This window comes from Nylanderia fulva, unplaced genomic scaffold (assembly GCF_048542155.1).
Source record: "Nylanderia fulva isolate GAGA-0341 unplaced genomic scaffold, ASM4854215v1 Scaffold43, whole genome shotgun sequence".
Taxonomy (NCBI): Eukaryota; Metazoa; Arthropoda; class Insecta; order Hymenoptera; family Formicidae; genus Nylanderia; species Nylanderia fulva.
In genome coordinates, this window is record NW_028190510.1 from 189,861 (window position 1) to 205,000 (window position 15,140).

General features: G+C 28.9%; 1 protein-coding gene across 1 annotated transcript in view; it reads left to right on the forward strand.

Annotated features, from left to right (window-relative positions):
* The window catches only part of LOC114937742 (uncharacterized), a 59,786-nt gene that overhangs the window by 8,023 nt on the left and 36,623 nt on the right, over positions 1-15,140 (forward strand). The window contains 7 exon segments of the mRNA XM_085486434.1: positions 1,851-2,112; positions 4,143-5,609; positions 6,265-6,426; positions 7,418-7,461; positions 7,463-7,545; positions 8,878-9,092; positions 10,878-11,002. Of these exon segments, the coding sequence (XP_085342560.1) occupies positions 1,851-2,112; positions 4,143-5,609; positions 6,265-6,426; positions 7,418-7,461; positions 7,463-7,545; positions 8,878-9,092; positions 10,878-11,002 (2,358 nt within the window).

Sequence of the window (15,140 nt, forward strand, 5' to 3'; positions counted from 1 at the left end):
CAGTTATTGAGAAAACAAAAATTGTGTTCGAAAGAGGAAAGTCTGCAGTTTGGATATATACTAGACAACACAACGCGCGCTTTGCGCGCGCTATTTGTATTATGTTTCTTTTTATTTTATAACTGTCAAATTGTTAATCTTTGAGTGACAGTTGCTTGATACTTTCAATTTAACAACAAAGCGAAACAATCAGAACCACAGAAAAGCGGCAACAATACTTGCAAGAATGCCCTTTTTAAAAAGAGATAATTTTAATTCCCTTTTTAAAAAGAGATAATTTTAATTCCTAAATTTCTATTATGTATTACCTCATTTTACATTGCGGAAAAGCGAGGACAAAATAAATAATATGCCTTTTTTAGAAAGGAGAAATAAAATGTGTATATATTAGTTTATTTTATTGATAAAAAGTAATGAAAAAAGTGCTAATAAAATCACATAAACTAATGATAAATATTTTCAACAGTGTCAGATTTAATAGCATCTATTAAAAGTATCATCAATAATATTAAAAATGACATGTCAGAAAAAGTTTTTACGAGTTTTCGTAAAAGAACAGAATTTTGTACAAATTCAAATAATACACATTTCGAAAATATTTATCATTAGCTTACATATGTGATTATTAACATTTTTTCATTATTGTTTTTCAATAAAATAAACTGGTATACAAACATTTTATTTTATTTATATCCATTAAAAATTGTAGACTTTCCTCTTTTCAACACAATTCTCAATAACTGTATGCATTAAAAAACGACAGCTGATTAGTTTCAGCAATGTCCTATGAGACACCCTGTACATTTATATGTTAAAGGATTTTTATTGAATTTAACACTCTATTTTATGAGTTTTGTAGTATTACTCGAAAAAAAATCATTGTATTTGTCGATAAGAAATTGATTTATTAATAAGTATTTTATATTGTATTTTTTTTCTCAAATTTATTGGAAATAATTTTGCATACATTTAATATTATTATTGCAATATCATTTTATATTAATAGTAATAATATAATTTTTTAAAGTAAAATTATATAGTTTTGAAATATTTTATTAATATATTTAGCTATTTAATTAATATTTTTAAATTTATTATTTTCTGTAAATAAATAATAAATTATTTTTTTATTTTTTTTTAACTGTTGCGTCTTATATAATAACATAATTTTTTAATAATAAAATTATAGTTTTTAAATATTTTATGAATAGAATGTATAATCAATCGAATTGAAAATGGAATTTATTGTTCTTGCCATAATTATAGATGGCAGCACGGGTTCACTGCCATATTTATATTCTTTTTCTTCCTACTTTGTACAAATCTCAGTTTATTGCCGCAAGTCATGATATTGGGTCCAAAAAGGATTACGAAGAAAACTTTTTACACGTGTATTTTTTTGTCTTTTTAAATTTTCTATAAATAATAAATCGTTTTTTTTTTTTTATTTTTTTTTTATTTTTTATATTTTTTTATTTTTTATTGTTGTTGTTGCAGAATTCTGTATAATAATAGAATTTTTTAATAGTAGAATTATAAGTTTTAAATATTTTAATAATCTGAAATTTAATACTGAATTTTTAATTTATTGTATATAATACGTATATTTAGCTATTTAATAAACATTTTTAAATTTATTATTTTTTGAAAATTAATAATAATTTTTTTTTTTTCAATTATCGCAGAGTCCTGTATAATAATAGAATTTTTTAATATTAAAATTATAGTTTTTAAATATTTTAATAATAGAATAATACTGAATTTTTAATTTAGCTATTTAGTAAATATTTTCAAATCTATTATTTTTTATAAAAAACAAGAAATTAATTTCTTTTTTTCAACTGTTACAGAGTCCTGTATTAGATTCCTCCGCATCAAAGGAAGAGGAGCCTGGGGGGGAGAACAAGCTAATCCTCTGCTCCGCCAAGGATAAATTTGTCCTGACGCAGGATATTTGTGTGATGTGCGGCGCGATCGGCATTGATTCAGAAGGTTGCTTGATCGCGTGCGCACAGTGCGGTCAATGCTATCATCCATACTGCGCTAGTGTGAAAGTCACCAAAGTCATCTTGCAGAAGGGCTGGCGATGCCTCGATTGCACCGTCTGCGAAGGTATTGGAAAATTAATTAAACTATATTAATTATAAAATTTATTATAATTATTTTCATTGTAATTATAATTATACGTATTATAATTGTATTTATATATATTATTATAATTATAATTATATTTATTATAATTATAATTATAATTGTAATTATATATCATTATAATTATAATTAATTATAAATAAGTGATAATTAAAATATTAAATATTTCTAATGCTTCTAACAAAAATGTGGACACTATATATTGATAAATATAAAAATTAAGATTATATTATTATGACGTAATTAAACATTAACATTTTTTATATGAAAATAATTTATGAAATTTCGATAGAAGGTATAGATTTGTGTTTTATATATATAGGGTGTTATAAAAAAATTTAGGGAGGTATTCTTTACACCTAAGGGATGAAAAGATGTTATATGAACATGAGTACGGAAACTCTTTTCAGAAGTTAGAGCTTCTTTTCTGAGTATGCGACGTTACAGCTAAATGAGGTAGTAACCTTATCTGTCAGATAAATATTGACCTTTAATGTTATGGTTACTTGTTTACACTTAATAATGGCTTAAGGAGGGTGCTCAAATCAAAATGATAAGAATCTAAATTTATGGGAGATATTCGTCTATGAGAATCTGTCATTCATGCCAAAGATGAAGGCAATTGTCTGCACGGTTCTCGAGTAATTAATTATTGAAGTTATACTTTTCTCTCTTGCACGTGGCCGACATAGCTAAAATGTTACATACCTTGTAATTTAACTCTCAAAAGCATGTTACAAATGATGAGAATTTAATAAAAATAGTTGCAAATAATTGGTTACACATTTACGAAGGACGTGAGAAAAACTGAAATGATTTGTCTACATAGTTATCAAAAATTGTAAAAATAAAACAGCACGTTGTAGCTGTTTCGCGTAAAGCTATCGAGCACAATTCGAAAAACGACAACGTGGCGTGTTAGTCGGCCCTGATGAATGGCCGCTTTCCATTTTCTACTTGTTTTAAACGCCGATTATACTGTTTTTATATTTGTAGTTTTCACTTCCACCTTTTCATTTTTTGAGAACACTAAAACTAAAATAGATTTATAATGGTCCGCGTGGTCGCGTTCTGACGTTTCAGAGTTATCTCTCACTATCTAGTTCTACCAGCAGTTATTGAAACTGAAATGTATCGTTGCCACATTTCAATGTGAATAATAAATAGTATTTGGCTTTTAATTGTACAAAACACGATTTAAAACCTTAAAAAATAGTTAATTAAATGTATTCCACATATTCATTTGATAAAATTACTTAATAATATCAATATAAAAAATTAACTCCTAAAAAAACTAATTCCTGAAAAAAGGAATTTCTACACCCATGTTCGTATAACATTTTTTCATCCTTTAGTGTAAGGAATATTTTCCTAAATTTTGCTTGTGCATTTTTAAAACACCCGGTATATATGTGCCATATAGGGTGTTCTAAAAGTTCTATAATAATTAAATATCTCGAAAATAAGTTTTTTGAAACAAATATTTTAAACGAAAGTTATATTATAAATGCTTAAAATTTACAGTATTTTTATATAAAATATAAAATATCTTTTAAATATTTAGTGTAATCATATTTTAATACTCTTTTATACTTTAAAATCATTAGACAAATTAATTAATGTACAGAAAACGCAGATATTTTTAAGAAAATGTATACAATTTGCAACATAGTTTTTCTTAGCAATATTTTTTCCAAATCCTAAGAAAACTGAATTCATGCAAGATCAAGGCTTCTGGCTTTTCGTCGAAATATCATTTTATTTCGAAATGGCATCTAAGAATTTTTAGCGTATACCTTCTCGCCTCTGACGTCACGATCTGACATGGTGAGCATCCAAGAGCCTCAAGCCTACACCAATCAGACTCGTGAATTTTACAACAATTGTAAAGCAACTTTCTCTGCGGAAGACATCCAAAGTGTTGGTGACACCTAAAAAATTTGAAGAATAAATCCGTCAAGCCTAATATAATTATTTTCTAATTTTTCCAGGTTGCGGCGAGCGAAATGACGAGGCTCGATTAATCCTCTGCGACGACTGCGACATCAGCTACCACATTTACTGCATCGACCCGCCGTTGGATCACGTGCCGCACGGCACCTGGAAATGCAAGTGGTGCGCGCAATGCCAGACCTGCGGCTCGAATAATCCCGGCGTAAATTCATCCTGGCAGAAGAGCTACACTCAGTGTGGACCTTGCGCTTCCCATACCGCCTGCATAGTGTGCCAGGAGGCTTATCAGGAGGGCGACCTCATCATTCAGTGCGTCCAGTGCGAGAGATGGCTTCACTGCAGCTGCGACTCGATTAAGAATGAGATGGAGGCCGAGCGTTGCGCCGCGGAGGGTTACATCTGCCTGCTCTGTCGTCCGAGGGATGTTCCGCCGCCTCATTTGTTGTCGAAGCCGCTTCCAAAGTTTGCCAGGTTGTCCCCGCCCCCGCAGAACCGCAGTCCGGAAATGTTCAAATCGTCGTCTACGCAGCAGTATCTATTGGACGGAGTCTACCTTTCCGAAGCTGGAATGAATCATATTAAATCCTTGACCGCGGAGCATCAGCAAACTCGGAAGAAGAGAAGGAAGCTGCTCCCGGTGGTGGACAAAGAGGCGGATATTATGGCGACCATCGAGTCCGTCGTGGCCGGGGGTAGTTTAGACAATTCTTTGGAGGAGAATAACAAGATGGAGCTGATGGACGTGAAGGACGAGCCGGAAACGGTGCTGAAGGAGGGTATGGTATGGAATCAGCCGCCCCCTGAAGGCTTCAGTATTTGCACTTCAGAGAGCGGCCTTCCCGTTTTGCGAAGAAAACGTCAGAGAAACCTGCAGAAATTGGGAATCGGGGGATTCGTTGTTAGATTAAGGGGCACGAGGAAGGATAAGGAGGAGGAAGGGGACGCGGAGAAGTCCGGGGAGTCTTCGATGGGAGTCGGAATGGGGGATGATAAACCGCGGAGGAAACCTCAGAGGAGGAAACCGAAGACGAAACTGGCAGAATGTTTTCCCCTTTATATGCAAGAAGCGTTCTTCGGGAAGGATTTGATGGATACGACGAAGGAGAAGGATCTCGAAAGCAGCAGCGAGTCCGAAGAGGAGCGCAAAACTCCCGGGAACGCTAACACAATTCAGTTATCGCAAGACGAATTGAAGGCAATGGAGCAAATTAAGGCAAAGCAGGAAAAGGAAGACGAGAAGGGTCAAGAACAAATCAAACGGGAAGAGATTGTGGAGGATGATGGTAGCGATACCGAGGCACTTGGTGATATTTTACCAATTTCTGGAGATTTATTGGATAGTGATCTAGTAAATACAATAATGAATGAAAACGACGAAGACACTTTGGCGAAAGCTAGTGAAGCGTTGGTGGACGAGTTGGATGATACTCAGGGTGGAAATAAGGATGAATTGACAGAGATTTTGAGTCCACATTTCAATTTGGAAGCGATGGTCAGAGACACAGGTAAGATCTTATAAATTAAAAATTTAATTTTTAAATTAGAAAAATTATGTAAAACATTATGATGCTATATTAATACAATTATTTTTATATATTATTTTTTTATATATTATATATTTTAATTATAAATATAATTGTAATATATTATAACTGTAATAATGCATAATATTAATATAACAAATATATTACAAATTATATTATTTATAATAAATTTATTATATTTTTATTATATATAATAAAAATATAATAAATAATATAATAAATTATAATATAGATAGATAGATAATTTTATTCGTCCTCTTGGGGATTGAAGGTGCTTTTTTAGAGGAGCGTACCCAAACCTCTTACACTATAATAAATTATAATATATTATAAAAATATATTATATATGTATTTTATATATATTTTTATATGTATAATAATAAGCAGCAAATCCTCTTTTCCGCCAGTGATTAATAAAATAAATCAAATAATTTTTAACGACCCAACTGGCATAAAAAAATATCTTTATTGTTGGTTAGACATCAAATAAAATTAAGGACGACGTTTCGACTCTTGGTTTGGGTCCTTCTCAAGTTTGACATAAATTAAAATAAAATAACATTTTAAGATTTGAGAAGGATTTATTTTTATATAATGTTACATATTTTTTTTAAAGGATTACCAAATATGGATAGTAAAGATATCGAGGAGATATTTAAAGGCGTTTTGACTGACGAATCTCAAGAGTCTCAAGAATCATCAGTGTTTTCTGTTCAAGCTCAAACTTCACACCCTTCTTCGTCTACTACCCCCTTAGTATCACCCTCCCCCCATCCTGGTAAGTACATAATGCTGAACATATTAATAATTAATAAAAATTTAGGTTTATCGAACATTAAAGAATTAATATGAAAATAAAATACACAAAATGCAATTGCTAATAAAAAAATTGAATGTAATAACGATATAAAGGAAATTTAGGTGATATAAATCCTTTAAACAAAATTAATAGAAAAGATTAGAAAAATTTTAAATAATTCTCAATTATTAGTGAACATTGTAATAATATTAAATTACATCATAGTTCACATTCGGTTATAAGTAAACATCGATCTGAATTTGAACATGATTTTGATTGGAATAGATTTAACATTTTACACACGGAAAAACATGTAAGAAAGAGAGAGATAGCCGAAATGTTTTATATTAAAAAACTAAACAACAATATAAACTCACAGAAGAATATAGAGTCTAAACGATATATATAATAAAAATAGTTAAGGTCGTATAAATAATCTCATTTAAAATACATTAGGATCTGACGATTCTTTGTTGGGATATATTGTGGCTGTCTCACAATTTCAATTTTACACAATTTTACAATTTTAATTTTAATTTTGACTTGTATATTTCTCTCTAAAAATTGATATTAATTATTACTGTATGAGTTAATTATTACTTTACTTGTAAGTATTACGTTCGTTTCCAATTGCGAATTTTATATTAGTGTTTTGTTGATAATAATAATATATGTAATAAATTATTTTATTCTCACTTGAAAAGGACCACGACCATATGGTCGAAACATCGTGAAATTTAATAAACGATTATTACTTGCTAGTTTGGTCGAATATTTCAAAAACTCCTATTATTTTAAATTGTTTTTAAGATTAAGACATCAGAAAAATGAAAAATTAAAACATGCATAAATAAATTATATATATGTAAAGACTATCTTTCTCAAACACGTATTTTATAATAATTTTATAATAAAAAATTGTATATGTACTTAATAATTATTTTACTTTATTGAACAAATTCTTTTATAGGTATTCAACCAGCAATACCTTTGGCGAGGCCTCAAGTACCTGGTAGCCTTGCCCTCAGTTGGTCAGTCAACCTTAAACTCTCCGATGAGTTTTCCACCACCTTCACCATATCACTCCGAGTATAGCAAGTAAGGATAAATAGATATAGTTATATATATAGATATATATATATATATATATATATATATATATATATACACAAGGTAGGTGGCCCACATAAAATAATACAAGTTGTTTTCTCTGCCACTGCTAGATATATTAACTTGAATTATTAACTTGAATTTTTTAAAAAATTAAATAGGACAAGATACCTGAAAATTTAATGGAGAAAAAAAATATTAGGAGTCTTTTTATATAAGGAACAAAAGGAAGTCACTCCATTTTTTAAAATAGAATCATTGTATCATAGTGTATACTTCCGAGAAAAATCTTATTCTCAGGGAATTTTATTTTGAAAAATCAGGATATTCTCGTGGAATTTTAATCAGGGACTTTTTTAAAATTGCTTTTTTGATAATTTTATTTTTATTTAACATTTAAGAAATATATGTCTAACATATCTTTGCAATATTTAAGTTTTTATTAAAATATTATTGATCTATTTCAAAATCTTATATAAGTTTCACAGAAAATTCTTCAATTTTTTAATAAGTACTTAATATTTAAATAAAATTACTCTTTATTTATTTAATAAATAATTTAATAATAATTTAATAAACAAATAAAAAAATAATAAAATAATTTATTAAAATAATTCATTTAAACAAATTAATATTTCTTAAGACATTTATAATAAATTATTTTTTTATTTTATATTTTTATTCTATATTGTATACCTATATGTTTAACATTTAAATATAGTGGTCATATCACACTTTATTATTATTCCAAATTAATTTTACAATTAGTAAATCATTATTATAAATGCTAGAAAAACTGCACTTTTAATCGTATGAATAAAAAACATTAAACAGCGTATACAATAGAGGGATTTTTCAAAAGCTGTATCTACAAATTTTCTTATTTTATTTAAAATTTTGAACGAAAATATCGAGAAGATCAAGGGATTCTCAAAGAATGTTTTTACAAAATTTGAGTAGACACTAAATATTTTTTTACATAAATCGATTCCTCGCAATATTTTACATAAAAAGTTATAAGAGTAATATGATGGAAAAATAAATAGTTTACGAGATATTTTATACTTTAATGTGACATAATTTTATATAAAATATCTTGTAAAATATGCATTTTTTATGATTTTACCTTATATGCCCCTTTTATGCATAATGAGAGAAGTCAATTGATGTAAAGAAAACACATAATTGTTTTTAAGAAAAAATACGTAGCTACTCGTTTCAAATTACATATTCTTCCTCAAAAACAAATAGTAAATTGTACTATTTTATACATGTAATCTCAATTTAATACTAATTTATTTTCAATTCTAATTTTCGCAGCAGTCCACAATTTAGTCCAGCGTTTTCAGAGCCACCTAGTCCATGGGTAAATTCCGAAGATGAAGGAAATACGACATCAGGTACTGCTACTATCTCATATAATCAAAGAAACAGTCCTAAAATGGAGGCTGACGAAGCATTGGGTGGTGGAGCAACGATGTCAATGGTGCTCTATGCCAATCTCAATCATCCTGAATGGAAAACTGAATTTCCGGGTGAGAGACCATGGGGTGGGATCCGTTTAACCACGTTGACATTGGCCACAAAGTCCTCCCGGGTTGGTTAATGTTGGCAAAAATACGCTGAGCAGCGGCCGCCATGATCGGCTGTGTGTCAATGTCAACGTGGTCAATCGAGACACTCCTCAGATCTATGCCCTTCAATAGATATTTCTTTTTTTCATCCTTTGATTGTGACTTTTATTAGAACCTTTAAGTGTTTCTTCCATCTTCCGTTGATGTAAAAATTTCTATGCAAGAAAAGTGTGTAAATTGCAACAGATTGCAGCGAGCAAGCTGGCTTCTCAATTTTGGTTTCCACATAAAATTATGAGGAAACAAATTTCTAATTAAGTTTCCACCATTTTTTTTATGCAATTTGTACGCAAAAAAAAGTATGCAAATTGCAACAGATTGCAGCGAGCAAGCTGGCTTTTCAATTTTGGCTTCGTCATGAAATTATGAGGGAGCAAATTCCTAATTAAGTTCTACTTCCGCATAAAATAGAGGAAGCTTTGTTTCTTCCATATTCTGTTGATGCAATTTGTATGCAAGAAAAGTATGCAAATTGGACCAGATTGCAGCGAGCAAAAGCTGGCTTTTCAATTTCAATAGATTAATTTTCACAAAACACACACATATATGAGACATTTTTCGAAAATGTGTCTGTTTCGATGTTTTGGAATATTTTGAAACACATTGGCATCTAAAAAAAAATTTTGGCAGAAAAATTAAAGTCAAGCACCTGAGTCTTCGCTGCGGTCATATTAGATTGTGACGTCAAAGGTGAGAAAGAAAAAAAACGCTGAAAATTCTTAGATGCTATTTTGAAATGGCATTTAATCATTTTTAGTGTGTTTTCTCGCCTCTGACGTCACAATGCCAACATGATTAAGGAGCCCAGAGCTTTAAGCTTCAAAATTCTAATTCGAAATTGAGGCCATTTAACTCAGATATATTTTTATACAGGGTGCCCCTTAATTCGCGAATCACCTTTCATGGGCAAATAGAGCGTGTTAAACTGAATAGAAAAGTCCTGTATTATTTTGTGTGATATTTGCAATAATTATTGAGTTATTAACTAAAATATCTAAACAAATGAGCGGGTAGAAAGCGGTAGGCCGGACTCGGTGTGCATGTCGGATGATTTATTTGTTATATGCCGCTTAGTATCAAAAGTATCATCTTACTTTTCGGCGCCACTACATTGGTCGCCGCTCGCTGCATGACGCCGCCTCTCGATCAAATAATGCTTTCTACCTGCTTATTCGTTTAGATATTTTAATAAATAACTCAATAATTATTGCGAATATCGCAAAATGATACATGAATTTTCTATTCAGTTTAACACGCTCTATCTGCCCATGAAAGGTGATTCGTGAATTATGGAACACCCTGTATATACTATACAAAGGACATATTTACTTCTCTAATGTAACAATATTGTATTATATATGTATATGTGCATATATATTATAATATTACATTATTTTATTTTAATCTTTAAACAATAGATAAAAAAGTTGTATAAATTAATTTTATTTAATTAAATAATTAATTACATTTAATTAAATAAAAAAGAGATCACTTTTTTATGATTTTACCTCATTTATGGAAAAAGGACACATAAATTACTACACCTTTAAAAAAAAATTGGTTTTAAAATTGCATTAAGTAATACTCTAATAAAAACTTTGAAGTCGATTATCTTATGTGTCTTTTTTCCATTCAATGGTCTTAATTCTATCGATTTCATAAACGTATTGCTTTCAATTTGCGCAGTGTGGGCCGACAGGTACAAGCAAATCACGAAGAAGTGGCGAACTCTTCCGAACGAGATAAAGGCTCCGTATTTGAATCAGGCTCGAGAAAATCGAACTGCCTCTCGCATGAAGAAAGCGCAACAGGTAATTTACATATACGTATATATATATATATCTCAAAGTGAAAAGAAAAATGCGGACTTCAATTATTATCGCATTAGTTTCTTTTTTTTATGCGTTTAATTAATCCATCCAGCAAAGATTTATATATAGTTAAGAAAACGCGATAATTTGTTGGGATATCCGTATTTCTGGATCTTTCATTGGGATTTTTATTTTTTTGTCTTCGAACGTGTCTTGTGCTAACATTCAAGTGAGACTAACAGCTCGAGTTCTGTGTGTCGCAAACTATGTTCCTACTATAAACTTTAAGATTCTTGAAAGCATTATTATGGTCAAAATATGTGACGACTAAAATGAAATGATATCTGTACTTTATTAAGACTTGATTATACAGGGTGTATTATAAGAAAATGCTGAAATTAATCAGCTGTCACTTTTTAATGCATGCAGTTATTGAGAAAACAAAAATTGTGTTGGAAAGAGGAAAGTCTGCAGTTTTTAATGGATATAAATAAATGTTTGTATACCAGTTTACTTTATTGATAAAATAATTATTAAAATAATTATCAGTACTTTTTTCATTACTTTTTATCAATAAAATAAATTGGTATATAAACATTTTATTTATATCCATTAAAACCGGTAAACTTTCCTCTTCTCAACACATTATTTGTTTTCTCAATAACTACATGCATTAAAAATGATAGTTGATTAGTTTCAGCATTTTCCTATGGGACACCCTGTATATTTGTATTGTTTTGTTTTTGTTATAAATGTTTTGAGATGATACTAAATTTGAGATAATGAAATTAGATGGATAATGATTTTAAAATAATTTTTAATTAGAATTATAAAATAATGGGCACTTATATTATATTTATACTTATATGCACACATTAATTCCATTAGAATATATATGTATAAACATGCATTATGGAACGATGGAATTTGATGTCATGTTTTTTCAAAAAAGCAAATTGAGAAATGAAAAAATCGGAAAAATTTTGCAACAAACATGAAAAATGAGTAAAACATTTTAGGATTTAAAATTTCTTTAAAGAAAGAAAATCGAGATTTCTTAATCTTTGCAAAATATTTTAATTAGTAAATTCTTATTTATACATCAAGTTCTTGCGATGAAAGAATATATTGTAAGCCACTAGTATAATATAATGATGGATCCGATTCACGCTCAAAAATACAAAGAATTGAACGTGAACGGGCCTGTATGTAATGGGCCCAAATGAGGTGAAAAGGAGGGCGGTTCATCAATTTTCAATTTTTATTTTTTTTTATCTGTATAAAAATTCAAAATAGAAATATTCACATAATTACTCGTGAAGGTATTTTCCAGACTATGCACATATGAGTTTAAAAAGAAAAATAGAATGATATTATATACATAAGTTCGATTTTTATAGATCTATACATATTCAGATATGGATCTATAAAATTGATTTGTGTGAGTTTATAATTCATAAATTTATAGATTTGTAAGCGTAGATGAATGTTATTCCTTCTGTCCCTTTATCCAATAAATTAAACACACATACACTCACATGTATATGTATATGTACGTATGTATGCATATACATATACAGACTGTCCCATTTTAAAGGAACCAGGCAAATATATCAAAAAATATGGAAGACACGGAAAAACGTTTCAGATAAAAGTTGCTTGAAGGAAGACATAAGATGGTGCCATTGATTGACTTAAATAGTCGCTTGAAGATCACATAAAGATCATCTTTAATTTCTTATATGGAAACCCGTAATTTTTTATGTATATTCTCTTGTAGCTTATTTTAAGAGCTTTTCAAAACATTATAATAAAGTTTTTATCCGTTAAATATTTTTTAAATTACGAGGCTTGAAAAAGATACAGTATTTTTTGACATAAAATACATGAAATTAAATAAAAATATGTTGCAAATTATAATATATTTAAAATATGTGATATAATAAAAGGCCAACTTAACGAGCTTATATGCTATTAATTGAAAAATTTTTATTTATTAATTTACGTCATACTATACAAAAGTTACGATAAACGTTTCGACTGTACGACAGTCTTTCTCAATATCCTAATAATATGTTAAAAAATTAATTTAGTCATTTCGACATCATAAATAAATACAACAATTATAAGATTATATGACGAACGCAGTACAAAATTCATGATTGTTGGCATGAGTTAGAGCGTCAGATGCTGTTATATTATGTAACGACACTGTGAACAAATTAATATATCCGCTCAAATATTACAATACATTTAGATTTTTAATAAATAGTATTAACTTACTTTTTTGTCAACGAACATAACACCTTTGTTAAAAAATTATTTCTTTTTACTTAACATAATCACAATGTGTACTTTTTTAAAAAACAAATCGATATCTGTATCTTACAATGTCGGCGCGCTGTATATATACCCAATTTTTAAGATGACGTAGACAATTTTTTTAGAATATCATAATAAGAACCGTCAAGACGCTCGGTGTCCTTTTTTAGGTTGATACTGTTGTTTTCTTCTTTAATATATATCATTTCTGATATCAACCTTTTATAATAATTCTTTTCATAATCTAGGATTTTTGTGTCGTTCCAATTGAAATTGTGTGTAAATTTTACAATATGATCAGAAACCACCGAGTGCCTTGCTGAATCTAATCTAATATTATTTTTATGTTTATTTACTCTTGTACCTAATTGTCTTTTTGTCTGTCCTACATATGTAGCATCACAATTATTACACGAAATCTTATATATGACCCCCGAATTATTTTGGAGCTTATCTCTGTCTTTTTGCGTTTTTATGACTCTGTTTAATTTCTTTAGACATCTGTATCCCACTGTTATATTTGATTTCTTTAATTCTGATGCTACTAGTTCCGAGATTCTTTCAATATAAGGTATCGCTATGAATTTTTTATTATTGTCATTATTTATGACTTCGTTATTTATATCTTGAGTCATTTCTTTGTTTAATCTATTAACAATAAGGAACTTCAGTCTATTATTGATTTCTGAGAAAATGAGATCAAGAGGATAACTATTGCTCAATAAAATCTCTATGATTAATGTTAAAAAAATAATTCGGGGGTCATATATAAGATTTCGTGTAATAATTGTGATGCTACATATGTAGGACAGACAAAAAGACAATTAGGTACAAGAGTAAATAAACATAAAAATAATATTAGATTAGATTCAGCAAGGCACTCGGTGGTTTCTGATCATATTGTAAAATTTACACACAATTTCAATTGGAACGACACAAAAATCCTAGATTATGAAAAGAATTATTATAAAAGGTTGATATCAGAAATGATATATATTAAAGAAGAAAACAACAGTATCAACCTAAAAAAGGACACCGAGCGTCTTGACGGTTCTTATTATGATATTCTAAAAAAATTGTCTACGTCATCTTAAAAATTGGGTATATATACAGCGCGCCGACATTGTAAGATACAGATATCGATTTGTTTTTTAAAAAAGTACACATTGTGATTATGTTAAGTAAAAAGAAATAATTTTTTAACAAAGGTGTTATGTTCGTTGACAAAAAAGTAAGTTAATACTATTTATTAAAAATCTAAATGTATTGTAATATTTGAGCGGATATATTAATTTGTTCACAGTGTCGTTACATAATATAACAGCATCTGACGCTCTAACTCATGCCAACAATCATGAATTTTGTACTGCGTTCGTCATATAATCTTATAATTGTTGTATTTATTTATGATGTCGAAATGACTAAATTAATTTTTTAACATATTATTAGGATATTGAGAAAGACTGTCGTACAGTCGAAACGTTTATCGTAACTTTTGTATAGTATGACGTAAATTAATAAATAAAAATTTTTCAATTAATAGCATATAAGCTCGTTAAGTTGGCCTTTTATTATATCACATATTTTAATTGTATACGAGCCGAAGTTTAATTTATAAAATATATATATATAATATATTTTCTTAAAAATAACTATTGACTTTACACAAATTGATTTGTCTGATTATTTTATGCATAAAACTATTAAGATAAAATAAGCGAAAATTAAATATTTTTCAAAATATTTTGTAAATATTTTATTTAAAAAAAATACTATATAAACTTCAAGCAATTCGAAAAACACTGAATAAAAAAAT